The sequence below is a fragment of the Trichogramma pretiosum genome, unplaced genomic scaffold (genome assembly GCF_000599845.2).
Source record: "Trichogramma pretiosum strain Unisexual culture from Peru unplaced genomic scaffold, Tpre_2.0 scaffold3, whole genome shotgun sequence".
NCBI classification, from domain to species: domain Eukaryota; kingdom Metazoa; phylum Arthropoda; class Insecta; order Hymenoptera; family Trichogrammatidae; genus Trichogramma; species Trichogramma pretiosum.
The window spans coordinates 4903980-4920353 of record NW_019641698.1 but is presented as its reverse complement, the minus strand read 5'-3'; the positions used below and the strand labels follow the sequence as shown (position 1 = coordinate 4920353).

The following is a 16374-nucleotide window of genomic DNA, read 5'->3' as shown; positions in this document are numbered from 1 at the left end:
CGCGAACTACTACTGCACGGGGCACACGCACACCGGAATTTCGATAATTAGCTCCTGGGAAGTTCGAGAAGATCTGGAAGCTCGACGAGATTAGAGACGCGAAAAGTGCGATAAGTGAAAAAGTATACGTAGTCTTGGCTGTACGAGCTCGCTGCACGAAATAAATTAAGGACGCCAATATATACTTCTTCTTTTTCATAATCACCGTCAAATACTTTTTTCATCGAGTTTTTTTTTCCTTTTAATTAAAGAGACGTGTTCGTTACATGCCACGCCGCGCGTAATGTATATGAGCGCACACAATGCAGCGAATGGCGCACGTTTTTCCCTCGGGTTACGACACAAGTTGATAGAGAGGAAAAAAATTGTTTACACGCGAGGACTACTACTGTTTATATGGATTTTCTTAAAATATCTATCGCTTCTATTAAAGTTGAAATGTAAAAATATATACGCGCGACGACCGTACGATTCGTGCATATAATAATAACTTTCTGAGTAACAATGAAAATTCAATAATCGATACGCGAGCGTCTTGTGCATGGCACAGTAAACATGAATAAGTATGAATGGAAATACAGTAACTGGTTGCGACCCTCACTGCTGCACTCGATCCAAAGTTTTGCGAGTTCATAAATATTCTTACGAAACAAAGCAGTTCTTTTTTTATTCTCTCTCTTCATTTTTCGTTGTTCGTTCACCCTTTTCTTTCGCGTGCGCGTAGTTAAACGAACCGTAAATATAAAGAAGGCAGGTCGGAAAATTTTTTTTACCTCTGTTTCACGTGTTTGAGCAGCAGCAGTTGCAGCAGCAGCAGAGGTAGATTCGTTGATGTTCAACTGCGAGATGCCAGAGCGAGTAGCATTGCCGATGGTCTGCGGTCGTTGCAGCTGATGCTGCTGATGCTGCTGCTGTTCAGCCGTCGTAATGCCAAACTGCTGCTGCTGCTGCTCGGCACGTTGAAATAGTCGAGCCGCGTTGCCGTTGTTGTTGTTGGTATTAGCGTTGCGTACGTCTTGCGTGCTGAGAAACGGCTTGACCGGCATCGCGTAAACCGGGTCGAAACCGTAGCCGCTGCTCGAGCACGCATTATTCGCATTCCGGACGTCACCGCCGCCGCTGACATTCGGTCCTCTGTTGTTGCTCGCCACCGAGCCAGACACAGACGATGCAGACGAAGCCGTCATAGCCGCTATATTGCTGGTGCTTCTTACGTGATGCGGTACTGTCGCTCCGATACTCGCTATTGCAAATCACATGCATACATCGATTGATTAATGAATTGTATAATGCATATATTATATCGTGCATCTGAAACTTACCTCGGTTCAGCTGGCAGTATTCGGGCTGCGAGTTGGTGCGCAAATGTAGATTTCGGGCATCGATCACGTAACCGTAAGCCGAGCATCGTCCCTCCGGGCCTAGATTCAGTAGGTTCGGTTGCGAGCGTGAATTGCGCGACTGAGCTTTAAACAAAGCGTTGCCGTTGGCTTTGGCGCCGTGATGATGATGATGATGATGATGCCTACCCGGTGGATTCTGACGTGCTGGCACCGCATTGGCACTCAAGGGATGCGGTTGCGCCTGTTGCTGCTGCTGCTGTAGCTGATGCTGCTGTCGGGTGGCTCTGGCCACTGCCGCTCGTTTCCGCGCCGAATAACTGGCCGAACGCACTACCTCGCGATACATGTCCGTCACGGTATGCGTGAATGGCCTCGACTGCAGGCGTGTTCTGCAGTATTCCGATATCACCTGTGGTCAGACAAGAGCAAATTTCATTCGACTTCGTATATGCTGCACAGTGTTTTAAATCCTTTTTCAAGCCCATATATCCCTATAACGATTGACTAAATTTACTTTTTATCTATAATTCTGTGCGCAACTTTTTCATCTTCTAGCATACGTTTTTCCACTCTGTTGCTCTGCACGTAATGTATATAAAAAATATCAAGTTTCAATGGAAACTAAACTTTTTGTGAACTTTTATCCACCCTTGGGGATCTCTCGTATGAATTTTCCGGAAAACTTTTAGCGTATTATGCAGGGAATTCACTGATAAAACGTCCCGGTAAAAAGATACTTTCTTATTTTGTTTCCAGGCATTTACGCTTTTGATTAACCGTTGGGCAAGTTTAGGGGGCCCGATTATTTGTCCAATTCACTATGCAACTTGGTAAATAATAGAGTTTCTTTAAATGAATTTAATTGGATCCAAGGCAATTTGTCTGGGATTTTTAATGATAAGTGCCATTTGTGAAACAATAGAGACGCGATGAAGATGGAAGACAATGGGTTAATTAATTGTTTTTCCTTTTTTCCGCCGTCATCTAGCTCAGATGCAAGTGACGAGTTGTTGTGCAGTGTGAAAAGAGCTTCTGCGTGTGTGGGTCTTTATAATTTAATCTGTGAGAGTGAACGGGTTCAAGTACCTGCGTTTATTCTAGAGAAATTGATTTTTTTTTTAATATTTGCAAATGCATGAAATAATTGAATATTTTTCAACGCAATTTTTGCGCGTATTCCATTTTTTCGCAATTTTTTAATTTAAATATGAAAAAGCTCACGGTACTTATACGCAGTTAATCAAAATACTTTACATACGTCTCTTAAAAACCGGAATCGTATATTTTTCCATGATTGCTCGCTTCAAAGGAGAAAAATGATAGTATGATAACATTTTTTAAGTAATAAATATATTTGAGTGACTCGATAGTAAATTGATAAAACTCATCACTTTAGTTTGAAAAGGTGATGGAATTCCAATTATAGATTTTGATGCCAAGGCAATCCGCGCAAAAGTTCAGTCGTTTTGAAATTTAATTAAGTACATAATTAGCTGTTATAATCGAACCGAGAAATTTGACTTGTGATCTAATCGGTTGTTAAAGTTCTTCCCTCTGATCGCTCTCTCATAGGATTTTTTAGTCTCGACGTCGTCGTCGTTCCTCGTCAGTGCCAATATGCCTTGAGACGATAAAGATTATAAGCTCGGGCGCGCGAGTTGCGATCGAGCTTTCTCGCTGTATCAAAACGCGGCTATGAAGGTCCGATAAGTCAGTATACACGGGTGCCGCCCATAAGTTGATCGATATATCGGATTCCTTATAGCCGAGCAGTAGCGGCAGCAGCCATTACTCCCAAGGAAGCCTCTTTACTGATCCAGAGAATGCATAACTGAAATTCCTTATGTAGCTCTAACAATGTAAAGTACTAAGTACGACGGTAGCAGCAGCTACCGCCACAGCTTGCAGCTTGCAGCTTGCGCACGGCGCATACGGGATTGTCTGTGAAAACAAGCGTGCCCACCGTGCGGCCAGGACTCGATCGATCTAAGGTCGTAAATTAACTCATTATAGAATTGCTGGGCTACCTTTAGAAGGATGCGATATGTATACCGAGGAACTTGTACGTGCATGTGTATGCGAGTTCGATTACGTCAAGAGGATAGAGACGAAGACATCGATAGATATATACCCTAGAAGTGTTGCGTGCGGCGCACACGAGTAAAACGTATAGAGAGAAGCGTGTGTGACCACTCGAATTTAGCCGCACGTCAGAAATGACAAATCGAGTCATTTGCATCCCAGCTCACGTCTATGCGCACGTATGCGCTTGTATATAGACAAATGGCTCGTTCATTCTCTCGCTCTCTGACCCCCTAACTCTCATTATGCGTATTCAAGTACCGCAGCTAAAGAGCACCGATATATATTCCTCAAAGGGACCAGAGGTCCATAGGCACATTCGAGCTTTCCTATATATTTCCTCTCGTTTCGATCGATTAGTCCGAGAGCTTGATATATAGCGTGCAAGTACAGCAGCAGTGACGCGCGGAGACTATAACTATGTGTATACGATTCGGCTCGACTTGTGAATAAGTGCAAATGAGATGACCTTCGGAAAAGTTATAAGTTATCGACTCGGTAATTCTTGCAAAACTTCGTATTACCTCTAGCCCTCCCCATTCCCGAAGATATCGACAAATCCTTAATGGCTAAAAGTTGTCGTGCACATTAACTTGCGGAATTCGCGAAATTAAAGCTTCGTTTCGTTCTCGAGCTCTGCTCGCTCATATATTTGCTCGTTATATTTGATAAATTCTCCTCCTGGGCTGCTGCTGCTGCTGCCGTCGTAGAGCAATCGTCGCGGAAATCCTTCCCGGCTCCAACTGTACGCAGTTGTGCCAAAAAAAATGAAAAAAATGAGCGACTCGTTAGAAATTCGCGCGCGTGCGAAATTATGAAAAAACCCGTGCAGCTACTATTTCTCGAGAGCGCGGAAAAATGGGAAAAAGTGTCGTGGAGCGCGCGAGAGAATACGCAAGCGGTTCGTGTGTATCGCAAGACAGCGCGCGTACCGCACTTATACCAGCTCGCCCGCGACACACTCGACCCAGTTGAGAGAGTACACCGCGGAAGTCCGTTGGTATAGAGATATACGTACGCGTTCACGCAGCAACAATGTAGCATATAATATCGGGCGCAGTTTCGCTCGCTTGTCGCTATTGTACAGTCGTGGTGTATCCTAAATACAGGTATTAAAACAGAGATGAAAAATACCAAGGGAAAAACACATCTAAGGTGGATCGAGTTGTACCACCTCCTCTAGCTTCCTCGCGCTTATACCGAAGTGACAAGTGACGCGTGCTTGGCATTTTCCTACCGCACACACATACACATTCGAAACGAATAATACACACATTTACACAAATTCAACGCTTTACCGAGACAGTGCATTATCTATAAGAATGAAGAATAGAATGTGAGGATGAAAAATAATACCAAAAAAAGAATGAGAAAAAGAAATAAACAGCCAGAGTCGCGAGACGAAAGATAGAAACTGGGCCGAGGAAGAAAAGAAAAATGGCTTTTGTAAGTTTTGTGCCGTCGCGCGCCTGCCTGCCCGCCTGCCTGCAAGAGGCTAAGGACGAAAAGCTACGTCGGCGACTGCTATATATAGAGGAGGCCGCAAAACCCAAGCTTGCGTCAAACTCTCCAATGCCAAGCAGTTTAATTGCGCTCGCGAGTTTGTGGCATCTATCATTTTCTAGACCTGTTTTGCCCTCAACGTACGCGAGAGAAGGAGAGCAAGAGAGAGAGAGAGAGAGCGAGGCTAAAAGCGACGCTGCTCGACCCGGTGCGCTGCTCTAGTCACTGGTGCTAGAAGGGGCTAATAATGTATGACTAAATGTGACATAGACAAATGGGACAGATTTGCGGATAGCAATTACAAGGATGCGAATGCGCCTTCTCCTCGCAGTAGCAGTGCCGCGCGCGCGCGACCGACCAAAGCTGAATATAATACTCACCGAGTAGAACCGACATGGAGGATTCAACTTGAAGAAATTTGCAAAATGAAAAAGAACAACTCGACTGCGGGGTTGCAAAAGAGCTACCGTACAATGCCGGAGTTAAGAACGAGAATTTCGGTGATTGATAAAAGGACTTGCGTATAATTTACTTGTTCGACTTGCCATTTTGTAATAAGAAATTTCGAGAGGAGTTACTTTGTCGTTTGCTGAAAGCACGAGTAATTTTCATTATCAAGAAGCAAATGAAATCACGAAATCAGCGCGTTTTTCGACTTTCCGTGATCTATTATACTTTTCAACGTAATAACGCAAACTATTCCTACTCTCCATTGCGATTCCATTGATCTAACTGTACTTAAATTACCTCAACCCCCCCGACGTATCCTGAGTATTAAAACTTGGCTTACTTCATTATTCGATATCTTCTCTCGAGCTCTTTTGTACTTCCCTTGTACTTTTATACGATACAATAACACTCTATAGAATAGCTAAAAGATATGCAAACTATGGTAGTTTGCAAACTGCGCAACAAACTCCGACGTGCAGGAGCCGCCCGGATTACGCATTTCTCGCGCTCTCGGGTGTACTTTTTCTTTTGTGCATCCAGCTGCAGCAGTAGTAGCAGCGGCAGCGGCGCAGATCGCGACTAATATCGCACGAATTTTTACCGATCACTGAGTAATTATGCAACAAGTTTGCAACATTTTGCTCTCTAGCGAGTGTGCAGTCTGCCTAATGCATTATTGAAACATCACCACGTCGAGCGAGAACGAGCTCGTTAATTAATCCGATCGAGTTGGCATATCGCATAGATGCATAGCCGAATGCGATATTACAATTGAAACTGATATACGTCAAAAGCTCGAGCGAATATTTTTTCTTCAGTCCTGAGCTTCGTTCCCGTTTCCGTGATTCGATATTATGTGTGTGTGCAATGGTTTTTCTGTGCAGCGGCCTTTGAGTTCTTGCACACGCAAACTTCGATTATTCGTGCGCTTACATTCGAAAACGTCGAAAATCCTGATCACTGAAAACGATTGTGTAAGCTTGCATACACACGTATACGAGTGAGCGAACCGGGCACAGACTCGTACGTGCACCCTAGATTTCCATAACGTACTGCAAGCGCTGTGAGGCGGGAAAAGTATAACGTTCGACTGGATACGCGGATGGATAAAAAGAAGCTTTTTTCCCTCTTCCAAAGTCTTTTGGAGAGTATCGCATTGCCGCGAGGAATATACCTTTGAAAAAGGTCTCCGGCGCGTCAAACGCGCGCCCAAGCCAAAGGGTATCGCGAGAAGAGAGAGATAGAGAGCTCAAAAGCGCGCGAGGAAAATTCATCCACGCGCGCGCTCCAGCCACCAACTGCAAATCAAACGAGCAAAACTACTTGAATTTCTTTTTGAAAATATTCATCTAGAGCGAGAGAAAATATTTGAACTCGGATTAACATGCAACCCGCGTAATATACATAGTTATATGTATGAGCACACAACGAGAGAACGAGGTATAAACGCGGCCGCGGCGCTTTCGACTCGGGGCGCGCGACGGGATGTGTGCGCTGGGATTTTATAAAGGCATCGAGACTCGATGCTGCTACTGCTGCTCTGCTAAGCGTATATCCATACGTCGATCCACATATAGCCCCGGTAAAACGCGAAACGACTCTCAAGCTTCGTGCAAACTCGCACCGATGGAACAAAAGAATCGAAGATTTATACCGGTATGCCGAGGGGGTACAAGCCGATGGTGTATGTGTGCGTCTGTATGTGCAACCACTAGACTGCTGCTCTGTCTAAACAAGTTATATGCATATTGTGAAAAAAAACGAACGAGAAAGAGAGAGAGAGAGAGAGAGAGAGATAAAGAAAGATAGAGAAAGAGAGCTGTTCTCTTGAAAAGTTCGACGGCTCGACTATATACAAGCATCCGACGTATGCGCGCGGATGTACCTACGTACACGTGTGCAAGCGTGTGCGCCTGTGTAATACGCCATGTAGGTGTGCGTAACCGGCGGAAATGGAAACGGACGAGTGTGAAAAGTGCTGCTGGTCGGGGAAAACAGGCGTATGTTACCTCTCGTTGAATATTGCAAGTAGGTGAAACTCCAGTGTACGAGCTGAGCTGCTGCGAGTTATATCGCATGCGAACGCATACGTACAACGTACAGGTGCAGCATCTGCGAATATAACCGAGCGGCGCAAGCGCAAGCTAATATTTGGAACGTCGCGTTTTCGAACTCTACACGTGACACATATGTGTAGCATACTCGTGTACGTAGGTACTGTTTATGTATTACGACATCCCCAGGTTGTAAGTGTGCTTACATACGTGCTTATATCGCCGACGCATGTGTGTGTGTGTGTGCGTGGTGCATGATGCGACTGCTACATTCGTACTCGCGCGTGGCATCGTTTTCCCTTTCACGGAACTGCTTTAATATTCCCCCGTAGTTAGTCGAGAGAAATCATCAAACAGTTTTTCACCCACTGAATTCCCAAACTTGTGCTTTGCATCCATGATATATATCACACGTGCGCATCCAGATCAAACTCGTATACGCTACGCGTAAGTTTCGCAGGCGTTTGATAATCGATAATTATCGGTTAGATTATTATTAGTTTTGCTAGTTCAGTCACGCTATGACATTACTCAATGTTTAATATAGATTATTTTATGCGATAAGATATGGCGTTTAAGGATGTTCAAGGCGGTCGCGAGCTTTTATTTTTCACAATTTGCATTGTTATTAAAATTGTCGCGGTGCTGCAAGATTAATGATATACATATTTTATGAATTACACAAATAAGCGAAACATTTTCACAGACGCTTGTTTGCCTCGAAGCTTTTAAATTTCCATACAATTACTTTTGTAATGTACATTCGTTTGTTCGCTAAATAATCAGTTTGCTTGTACAAAAAAGGTAATCTTTCGTTCGATCGACATCGGCAACTTTCATTACATCATTTTTCCCTCTCGCAGTATTGTAAGTACATGCGAGGCAATGGGTTCGATCTGTTATATGCTCTCATTCGAGCAAATCGATTCATAATTCCATCAAACGCTCCATCGTTCGCATTGTGCACCGATACAATTTCGTCTCGGCTGTACGCACGCAGGCCGCTCGCTCTCTCGCAAGTGTTTAATTTGCAAATTGTGTAACTCGAGGTAAAAGTATACTCGCGAGCATTGAGCTTTGCTCGTTTCGCGCAGTATAAACAGCCGATCCAATCACTTCGGAAGGGTAAAAATGTATATCAATAAACATACGCGCTCGCGAGTCATACGTATCGGTGGCGCAACGGTCACATTTGAGTGCAGTACGGTATAGAGCAGCGATTCTCGTTATGATTCTACCGCTTATATGATCAACAATGACAATCGAAACTCTCGATGATGAGATTTCCACGATGTGCCATAGTGGAACTACGCGCTGCAGCCAGCCATTATATATATATGCACGTACACGCGCCTGCGTACATATATCTAACTTAAATACAAGCCTAGAGCTGCATGGCGCAGTGCTTCTGCATATTAGCTTCTGAGCTGAGGGATATCAAAATAATACAACGACGTGCCGCTGCCTCTGCGCGAGCTCGCGCAGCGACGCACACAATTGATTGTACCGTTTGCCAATCCTATTTGCTTGTAATCCGTGTCATATTAACGTTGCGCGCGATCAGTTCGCGTATAACGCACTGCTGCTATACTCCCGCAAACGTACTCGAAAAAAGAGAGAATAAGGGACAAAGGAGGAAAAAGCACGTATAACACAGCTCGGCGCTGAAATGTGTACAGGGAAAAATGCGGTTGAAAAAAAGCCCTGATAACGACTAATGATCAGAGGCGGAGCCGCGCCGAGCTTTAATGCGCTTTCATTGCCAACGGCATAATCAAAATTGGTGGCGCGTGATAAAAACGTACTTCAAGCTTTTGTGCATATTATAGCAAACGTGAAGCCGTCAAATTAGTGATGCTCATTTTGGTCTCGTTACGGCGGCGCTCCTTTGCCATATATATATTTCATGCGAGTATATTATATATCTATGCAGGAATCGCGTACATATATATTATCCGGAAGATATCTATATAAAGCTCAGAATTCCGGCTTTTGCACCTATACCGGTGGTGTACAACTCGCGCGTCACGGACTAAAATTGAGTTATGCTTTGAGGATGTACAGTATATATATACAACGCACATCGTATCTACTCGCTCGCTCGCGAGAGAGAAGAGATCGCAAACTTTGCTTTGGCGTTGCCAGAGGAAAAGCTTGTCTTTGTTATATCGAGCTCGCGCGCACCGACTAAAATATGTGTTTGTGCATATACATATAAACGTATATAGAAAGCCAAGCCGATATTCGGCGCAGTATTTACTTCTCTCTCAGGAAACCTTATTGCTCGTGTTTCTCATTTTAATCGGGGTTTGCAAGCTGCGCACCGCGGAGCCGGGCATTTATCTTCTGGGTTTGTTGTCTATATATACGTGTGTGTGTGCCTATAGCGCATTAAATACGTTGAGCTTCGCGCGTTATTCAATCGACGCCCAATTCGATTGTAGTTTTGTGGGTTCAATCGCGCGCGTGTCCGACGTGATGGATACTGCGGCGGCTCAGGGGCTACACGCGATCCGGCCCAAAACACTTAAGCCGATACAAAACTGTTTCGGGTTGCGGTTAAACTTCTGAAATTGCTCTTCTTTTACTCGGTGTCCATGCGATCGACCTTGTCGGATCGACGAGTGATTCGCCATTATTATAATGACTTTTCGTTGCAATATAACTGTCGTATCATTAGCAGAAATGAAAAACACGGCAAAGTTTCTATTTTTTCTTTGCGCAAAAGCTTTCACTCGTCGCTATATACTACAACTGCTCCTATGATGTTCTTTGCCAGTCGATAACTGAACGAAGCTCCAGCGTATTTTTTTAACAGAATCAGCTCTCGAGTCTCGCATCATTTATCTACGGCCAATTAGCGCACGCTGCCTCTATGAGCTAAACTCTTAGCGAACTCGTTTCTCTACTTTCTGCTTGATAAAGAGATGCTGCATCACAGAGCATTATCCTTCATATATTATATGCACAAACGTCCTGTCTCTGTAAAATTGTTTTATTATTTACTAAAACACACCCCTCTTGGGCTTGAAAGGGTCCATGATAAAAACAGCTTATATGATTATGTGCAAAGCTTAACAGACTATAGACTGCACTTAGAGAACTTGAGGTCGACGGATGATCGCTTATAATTCAAAGATGCGCTTGATCTTTTCGTGAATTTTTCCTCACTGAATATATAGTAGATTGATCGGCTCACAACTTTGGTAGGAATCTGAATGAACTTTAATTAAGGGAAATTAAGGAAAAGCACGAGGCTGCGATGTCTCGCCAAATAGTTAAAGGTCTTGTCTAGAACTTAATCGAATCCTCTATGTAGCTGCAGGATGCAGTTCTAGATTCCACTTTTTTTCGCTCTCAGCTTCTCTGTACACGAATCGCTATACTCTACCAAGTGCATCTCATGCCCGCCCTTTCAGATGAATAACTCGTTTAACAAAGTAACTTTGTGGACTGCTGTATGTGCCAGAGCTTTTGAAAATATGCATGTAAAGCTAGCGCGCCAGGGTTTAATAACAAATTGGTATGCCATTGCGGTTGATATTACAAAGTCTTTCTGCGCGTATACACAAAATAAACACGTGGCTTTACGACGTGGCGCCGCCGCCGCCGCATTGATGCACGAGCGCGCGTGGATGAGACATGCTTATGCGAAAGAAACTTACTTATGCGGCACTGCGCAACCCTTTGCACTCTGTATATAGTTAATGAAAATATAGACGCATGGGTAATTTTGACTAGCGTCATCTCTCGTTTGTAGAGCGAGATTTTTGTTCACCAATCGACACTTTGTTGAAAACAAACAAACTCAATTAAGATAGAAAATTAAGCGAAAACTCTTTGAACAGCAGGGCAAAAAAGATCGCTGCGCGTTTATTTTATTTGCTTAAAAACTTGGCTGCTCGTCCTTGGTGATATTCTACGTGGATTAAGACAAACATTTTCCTTGCCTTGCAATTTTTCCGAGGAAGTATTTTAATCCTAATTGTGCTTCCACCATATCGCAATGAATTAAAGGACTCCCGTACAAATTCAAGATTCTCCTCTCCAATTACAACGTACCTCATTGAGTAATCCAACAATCTCTTTTTTCTCATCCTTTCTTTCAGGACGCACACTATACTACTGGACACTATATGCCCGGCTGGCAGGATCGCATCGACGGAAAGAAACGAAAGAGACTGCAGCACACTGTAATTGCACAGAAAGCGCGTACACGTTAAAAAGCGCAAAAATAGGAGAACAAAAACTTTTTGAAAGAATTAACAATGACCCGATGGTAGTAGTGCCGGACTTTTCTCCATTGTTCGGACCGATTCGAATATTTCGAGCGCAAGTTAACTGTATTCATCCGAGAGCTTTTTTTTATCGTTTAGCCAACATTTGTCCGAGTGTAGCTGGCGCTACTACAGCAAGGCGATCTCGATACTTAAGATCTTTGCTATTGCCCGAGTTACGGATATATCCAGACCGTGCTCTATATCGAGTCGTTAGAACAGCAATACAAGCGCGCTGTAATGTTCATAAATTGGCAATGAGAAGGCGAAATTTTAGCCAATACTCGTCGCGCTTTTGAAACTGGCTCGCTGGCTGTAATACTTGCAGCCCTTGATCAGCGCGAGAGACGCAGAGATCCGCGTAATTTTTTCATAGGGGTCCCTCGAAGAGGATTAAATTATAAGCAATGCGCGCCGCCTGCTTAATACGCTTTAATTATACAAAACCGAGGACGGCCAGTGCTATATTGTTTGCACGATGTACGTCGTTGTCATCGTACTAGTCGTCGACGCTGAACGTCCACATTTTCATAATAGCCTAGTTTTGCAGCTCTGACAATTACTCTACGCTAGTGCACTCACTGGTGGCTGCCTAGCCCTCGCCTCTCTATCCTCTCCCTCTCTCTGTGTAAAAGCCTCGCTACTTTTGTACGTGTTACGCGCTTGAATCACAAAGCTTTTCCTTCGCTTTCAGCTTGCGAGCTTGCAACGCCGAGAGCAGCTCTATCCAAACACACTCGAGAAATTTCTCTCTCTCTCTCTCTCTCTCAGCTGGCGAGCATATCATACCGCACGCGCTCCCTGGAATTACGTGTACGTTGCGGTGGAGCGTTACACAAATTTATATATGTTATATAATGGTACTTACATCGAGGAGATTCATGAGGGATGCGCGCCTCTGAGGATCCGGCTCGGTCATGGCGGCCAGCACGGACTGCAGCGCCGACGAGGGCGAGACGGAAACGGTCCCCGTCAGTGCGGTGGCTCTGGGCGTCGTGTCCAGCAGGGCTCGGCCCAGCGAATACATCCACATCTGCGAACAAGACAATGAGAGACGAGCGTTAGAGGCGTTTTCACGTTGAATGCATATGCGAGCTGCGCGATATGTGTAACGTGTGGAAAGCTAATAAAGGACACGAGCGCTCGAGTGAGTTTTCCATATATGACGTCCGCGTCAAGTCGTGATGAGGATTATAATGATTTTCGATCGACAGCTACACATATAAAGAATATTAACCTGTTTTCAATTCACTGACGCACTCGGGCGTACGCGTAACGCGGATAATACTCCATACTTCATGAGAAAACTTACTTTCGCCGACTTTTCAACGTACCATGAGCTGATTATCGGCTCGCACGAATTTCACGCGGCGCACAGCACAACACGTACACCCTGTGCTAGAGAGTATACGCATGCTTAATCGATCGAGCCGAACCAAAACTATAATTCGCAAACTTCGAGTTTGCCCTCCGCTTTACACTCTTTTCCACCCTTGATCACAATGGTGTTAATAATTAATCCGCTGAAATTCGAGTACTCAAACGCACATCGGCTTGTGAATATATACGCGGAATTGAGAATGATGAAAAGATGAAGGGAGAAGACGTCGATGCGCGATATAAGGTGCACTAATAAACGAGCTGACGCGATTATCGCATATATACGAGCTGCTGCTAATTAATGAAGCACACAATATCGCGAGCGCTGAAGGAGCGTCGAGTGGCGTGACCGAGTTTATTCCTTACGTATCGCGATGCACACGTACTGCTGCGGCGCTTTTTGTAAATCCACGATCGCGCCCCACCTTACACTTGGGTATCATTCACCGAGATACTCGGGCGGCATTGCACACCGCTACAGCTACAAGCTAATCGATATACCAACGATGCGAATTTGCAGTTTTGCTTTCGGTATTTTATACGAACGCGGCACTTTTTTATATTTTGACACGGGGGATCAAGCGGGTGATCATCGCTAAAATGACGCTTATACTCCCATTTGGGTCGGATAAGTTCAACGAGCGTTGCTGTAATACTTTTTCCACTCAGCTGCTTAAATGTAATGTGTAAACTCAGTTAAGCGAAAGTTTTACAATTGAAGATTAATTCAAGTCCTGTCATTTGTTCTAAAATTAATTTTAAAGTTCTGAAATTAGCTGTTTCTTAATTGCAAGCAGCTATTCGTAGGAAAAAAGTTATTTATCGCGCACGCGTGCCGATAATTTAAAGCCCGCGTGTAATTCACTCAAAGCTCATGCAGACTGAAACTCTCAAAGCTAACATCTCGCATGAACGTGCTCAGCCTTGTCTTGACGGAGCTTGGAAATTTCGTTTCATCCTTACAGTTTATAAGCAATATTGTATCTCTCTATGTGTTTCGTTCGTATAGTTCTTCAGCGCGCGCAATGTCGTTAAGTCATTGCTATTGAGTGCTATTCCCATGTTGATTGGCCGATGATTGAGTCCCGATAGAAATGGCTCGGTGGGTTATAGCGCGCGAATGTGTAAAGTTAGGGGAAATTCAGCGAAGAGAATTACCCATAGACTTTAGGGCGGGACGACCAATTGACGGGAAGATACTGCTCTCGCGAGTGGAGAGATCGAAACTTTAAAGACTAATTGATATTGGCTGAAGAATTGATAGGAAACGTTTCAAATTACTTTTCCGAGATTTCCTAGAGATTGCAACTATCGCTCAAGAATTACACACTGATATTTTATTAAAAATAGTAAACTTGTTATCACAAAGAATCATCGCTATTGAAATATTCTAATGAAAAAATGTCCTCGTTTTATGAGTATGAACAATTTTTAATTTTTTTATGAACTCTAAATTATTTCGTTTTAGTCGAGTGTTTGTGAATTTACGTAGAAGGTTTTATAACGTTTCCATCTGACTGAGATGTTTAAATGAAAAAATTTACCGAAAAGCATAAATTTGCAAAAACTTGGAAAGCTTGAAAGTGAAGTTTTTACATACCTTTTCTGAATCAGTGTCTGAATAAATACGTCCTGGTCGGTATTCAGGTGGCAAGTATGCTCTTGCTGTATCGGGAGCAGCTTGAAGTAGCTTTACTCTTCCTTGAGCCGTCAGCTCAAGAGTGTGTGGAGTAACCAACGGCTCGGCTCGAGAATCACCTACGACTCCTCCATCTGCAAAAGGTTGAATACACTCTCGATATATTACATGAAGATTTCAATTTTGTTTTTTACATTGGTGTTGTTTCAAATGAATTTCTACTGTTCACAAAGTAAATATGATAGAAGCCAACAAACGTAAAATAAACAAATTTTTCATTTATTTTGTTAATTGAAAAACTGTATCAGTTAATTGATGATTAAATTCGTCCGGCTCAAAATATTTTATGCTTAAAGTGCAATTTGCATTACACTTACATTTTACTGCACTCAAGTTTGTAAGAATGATGAAAAAAGTGTAATCAGTGTGTCTATTATATTTTCTCGTTTGAAAAGTTTTTTATTATTACATCTCATGAAAAAAAGTACGATTTGTGCCACGAAATGGTGCCACTGAAATAGCGTTTTGAAAGTCAAGCGAATTTGTTACATCTTCTCCGATTTATTTTTGAACATAACATCTTTTTAAGAAAAATAATTTGACCAGTTGCTGGTCTACCATGTATTTTTTTTTTCAAAAAAACCAGTAGTGTGTGTTTTTAATGGCTACGGAGTAAAAAATTCATATTACCCCTGCATAGAAACACATTTTTCCGCGTTCAGATAAAGCTCGTGCGTATGTTTTTCTTTTCTTTTTTTTTTATTTTCCATACTGAAATTCACTGTGTATTGCTTACAATAAAATTCCGATTCAAATTAAAGAGCTTATATCTTAATAGGAACAGAAAATTAAGTAAATTTCGGTTAACAAATTCAAACTGTTTCAGAGATAATGTGGTTAAACGTATCAATGTTTTGTATTCAATTTCTTCGACCAATTTATTTCTCTTAAATTTATTGAAATTTAAAGGGGAGATCGATGGTGCATTCCATCGACCATGGATTCCATTCAATGCAACGTATTTCAAATCTATGTTAAAAAAGATCGATAAATAATTTTGAAAAAAGTTGAAAGAATTTATGGGCTAGAAACTATTTTTTGGTTGTTAATTTAGTTACTAACGAAAATCTAAAAAAATATTTTTTGTTGGATTATTTGTTTCTTGATTAGATTCTTCATTCAAATCATCCCGTTATATTCTGAGTTGACAAGTCTATTATACGTTGCAGCAGAGACTTGTATTATATTTATAAAATTTTCATATCTAATATAACTTTTTTGCAACCGCAATTTGTTACTCGTATTTAAATCTTATATTCATTTTGACTTTGTTCTTAGTAACTTTACCATTCTTTTTTCGATTCAGTCAAAGGACTTTAGACATGAATGATAATTCTTATACTTACTTGATAAAAAAAGATCTTGGAGGGCCTGGGCAGCCTGGCATAATAACGCCCATGTCTCGGCTGCTGCCAATCCTGTTCCGCGTAATGCAAGGACGTCTCCCACAACGACCTCTAATTCGGCGCCGCCAGGGGTCTTCATTGGCATACTGCGAAACACACGAATGAATTGACTCAATCTCATTTTGAATTCTGAATTAATATTGAAATAATTGTATATCTTCTATGAAAATATGGAAATAG

General features: G+C 42.7%; 1 protein-coding gene across 4 annotated transcripts in view; it reads right to left on the bottom strand.

Annotated features, from left to right (window-relative positions):
- The window catches only part of LOC106650778, a 30517-nt gene that overhangs the window by 7199 nt on the left and 6944 nt on the right, over window positions 1–16374 (bottom strand). For all 4 annotated transcript variants that reach the window (XM_023462340.1, XM_023462339.1, XM_023462342.1 and 1 more), the window contains 5 exons: window positions 16135–16280; window positions 14690–14862; window positions 12578–12742; window positions 1323–1752; window positions 774–1243 (listed from right to left, as the gene is read on the bottom strand). In XM_023462340.1, the coding sequence (XP_023318108.1) occupies window positions 774–1243; window positions 1323–1752; window positions 12578–12742; window positions 14690–14862; window positions 16135–16279 (1383 nt within the window). In that variant the 5' untranslated portion in view covers window position 16280. The remainder of the gene's footprint in view (window positions 1–773; window positions 1244–1322; window positions 1753–12577; window positions 12743–14689; window positions 14863–16134; window positions 16281–16374) is intronic.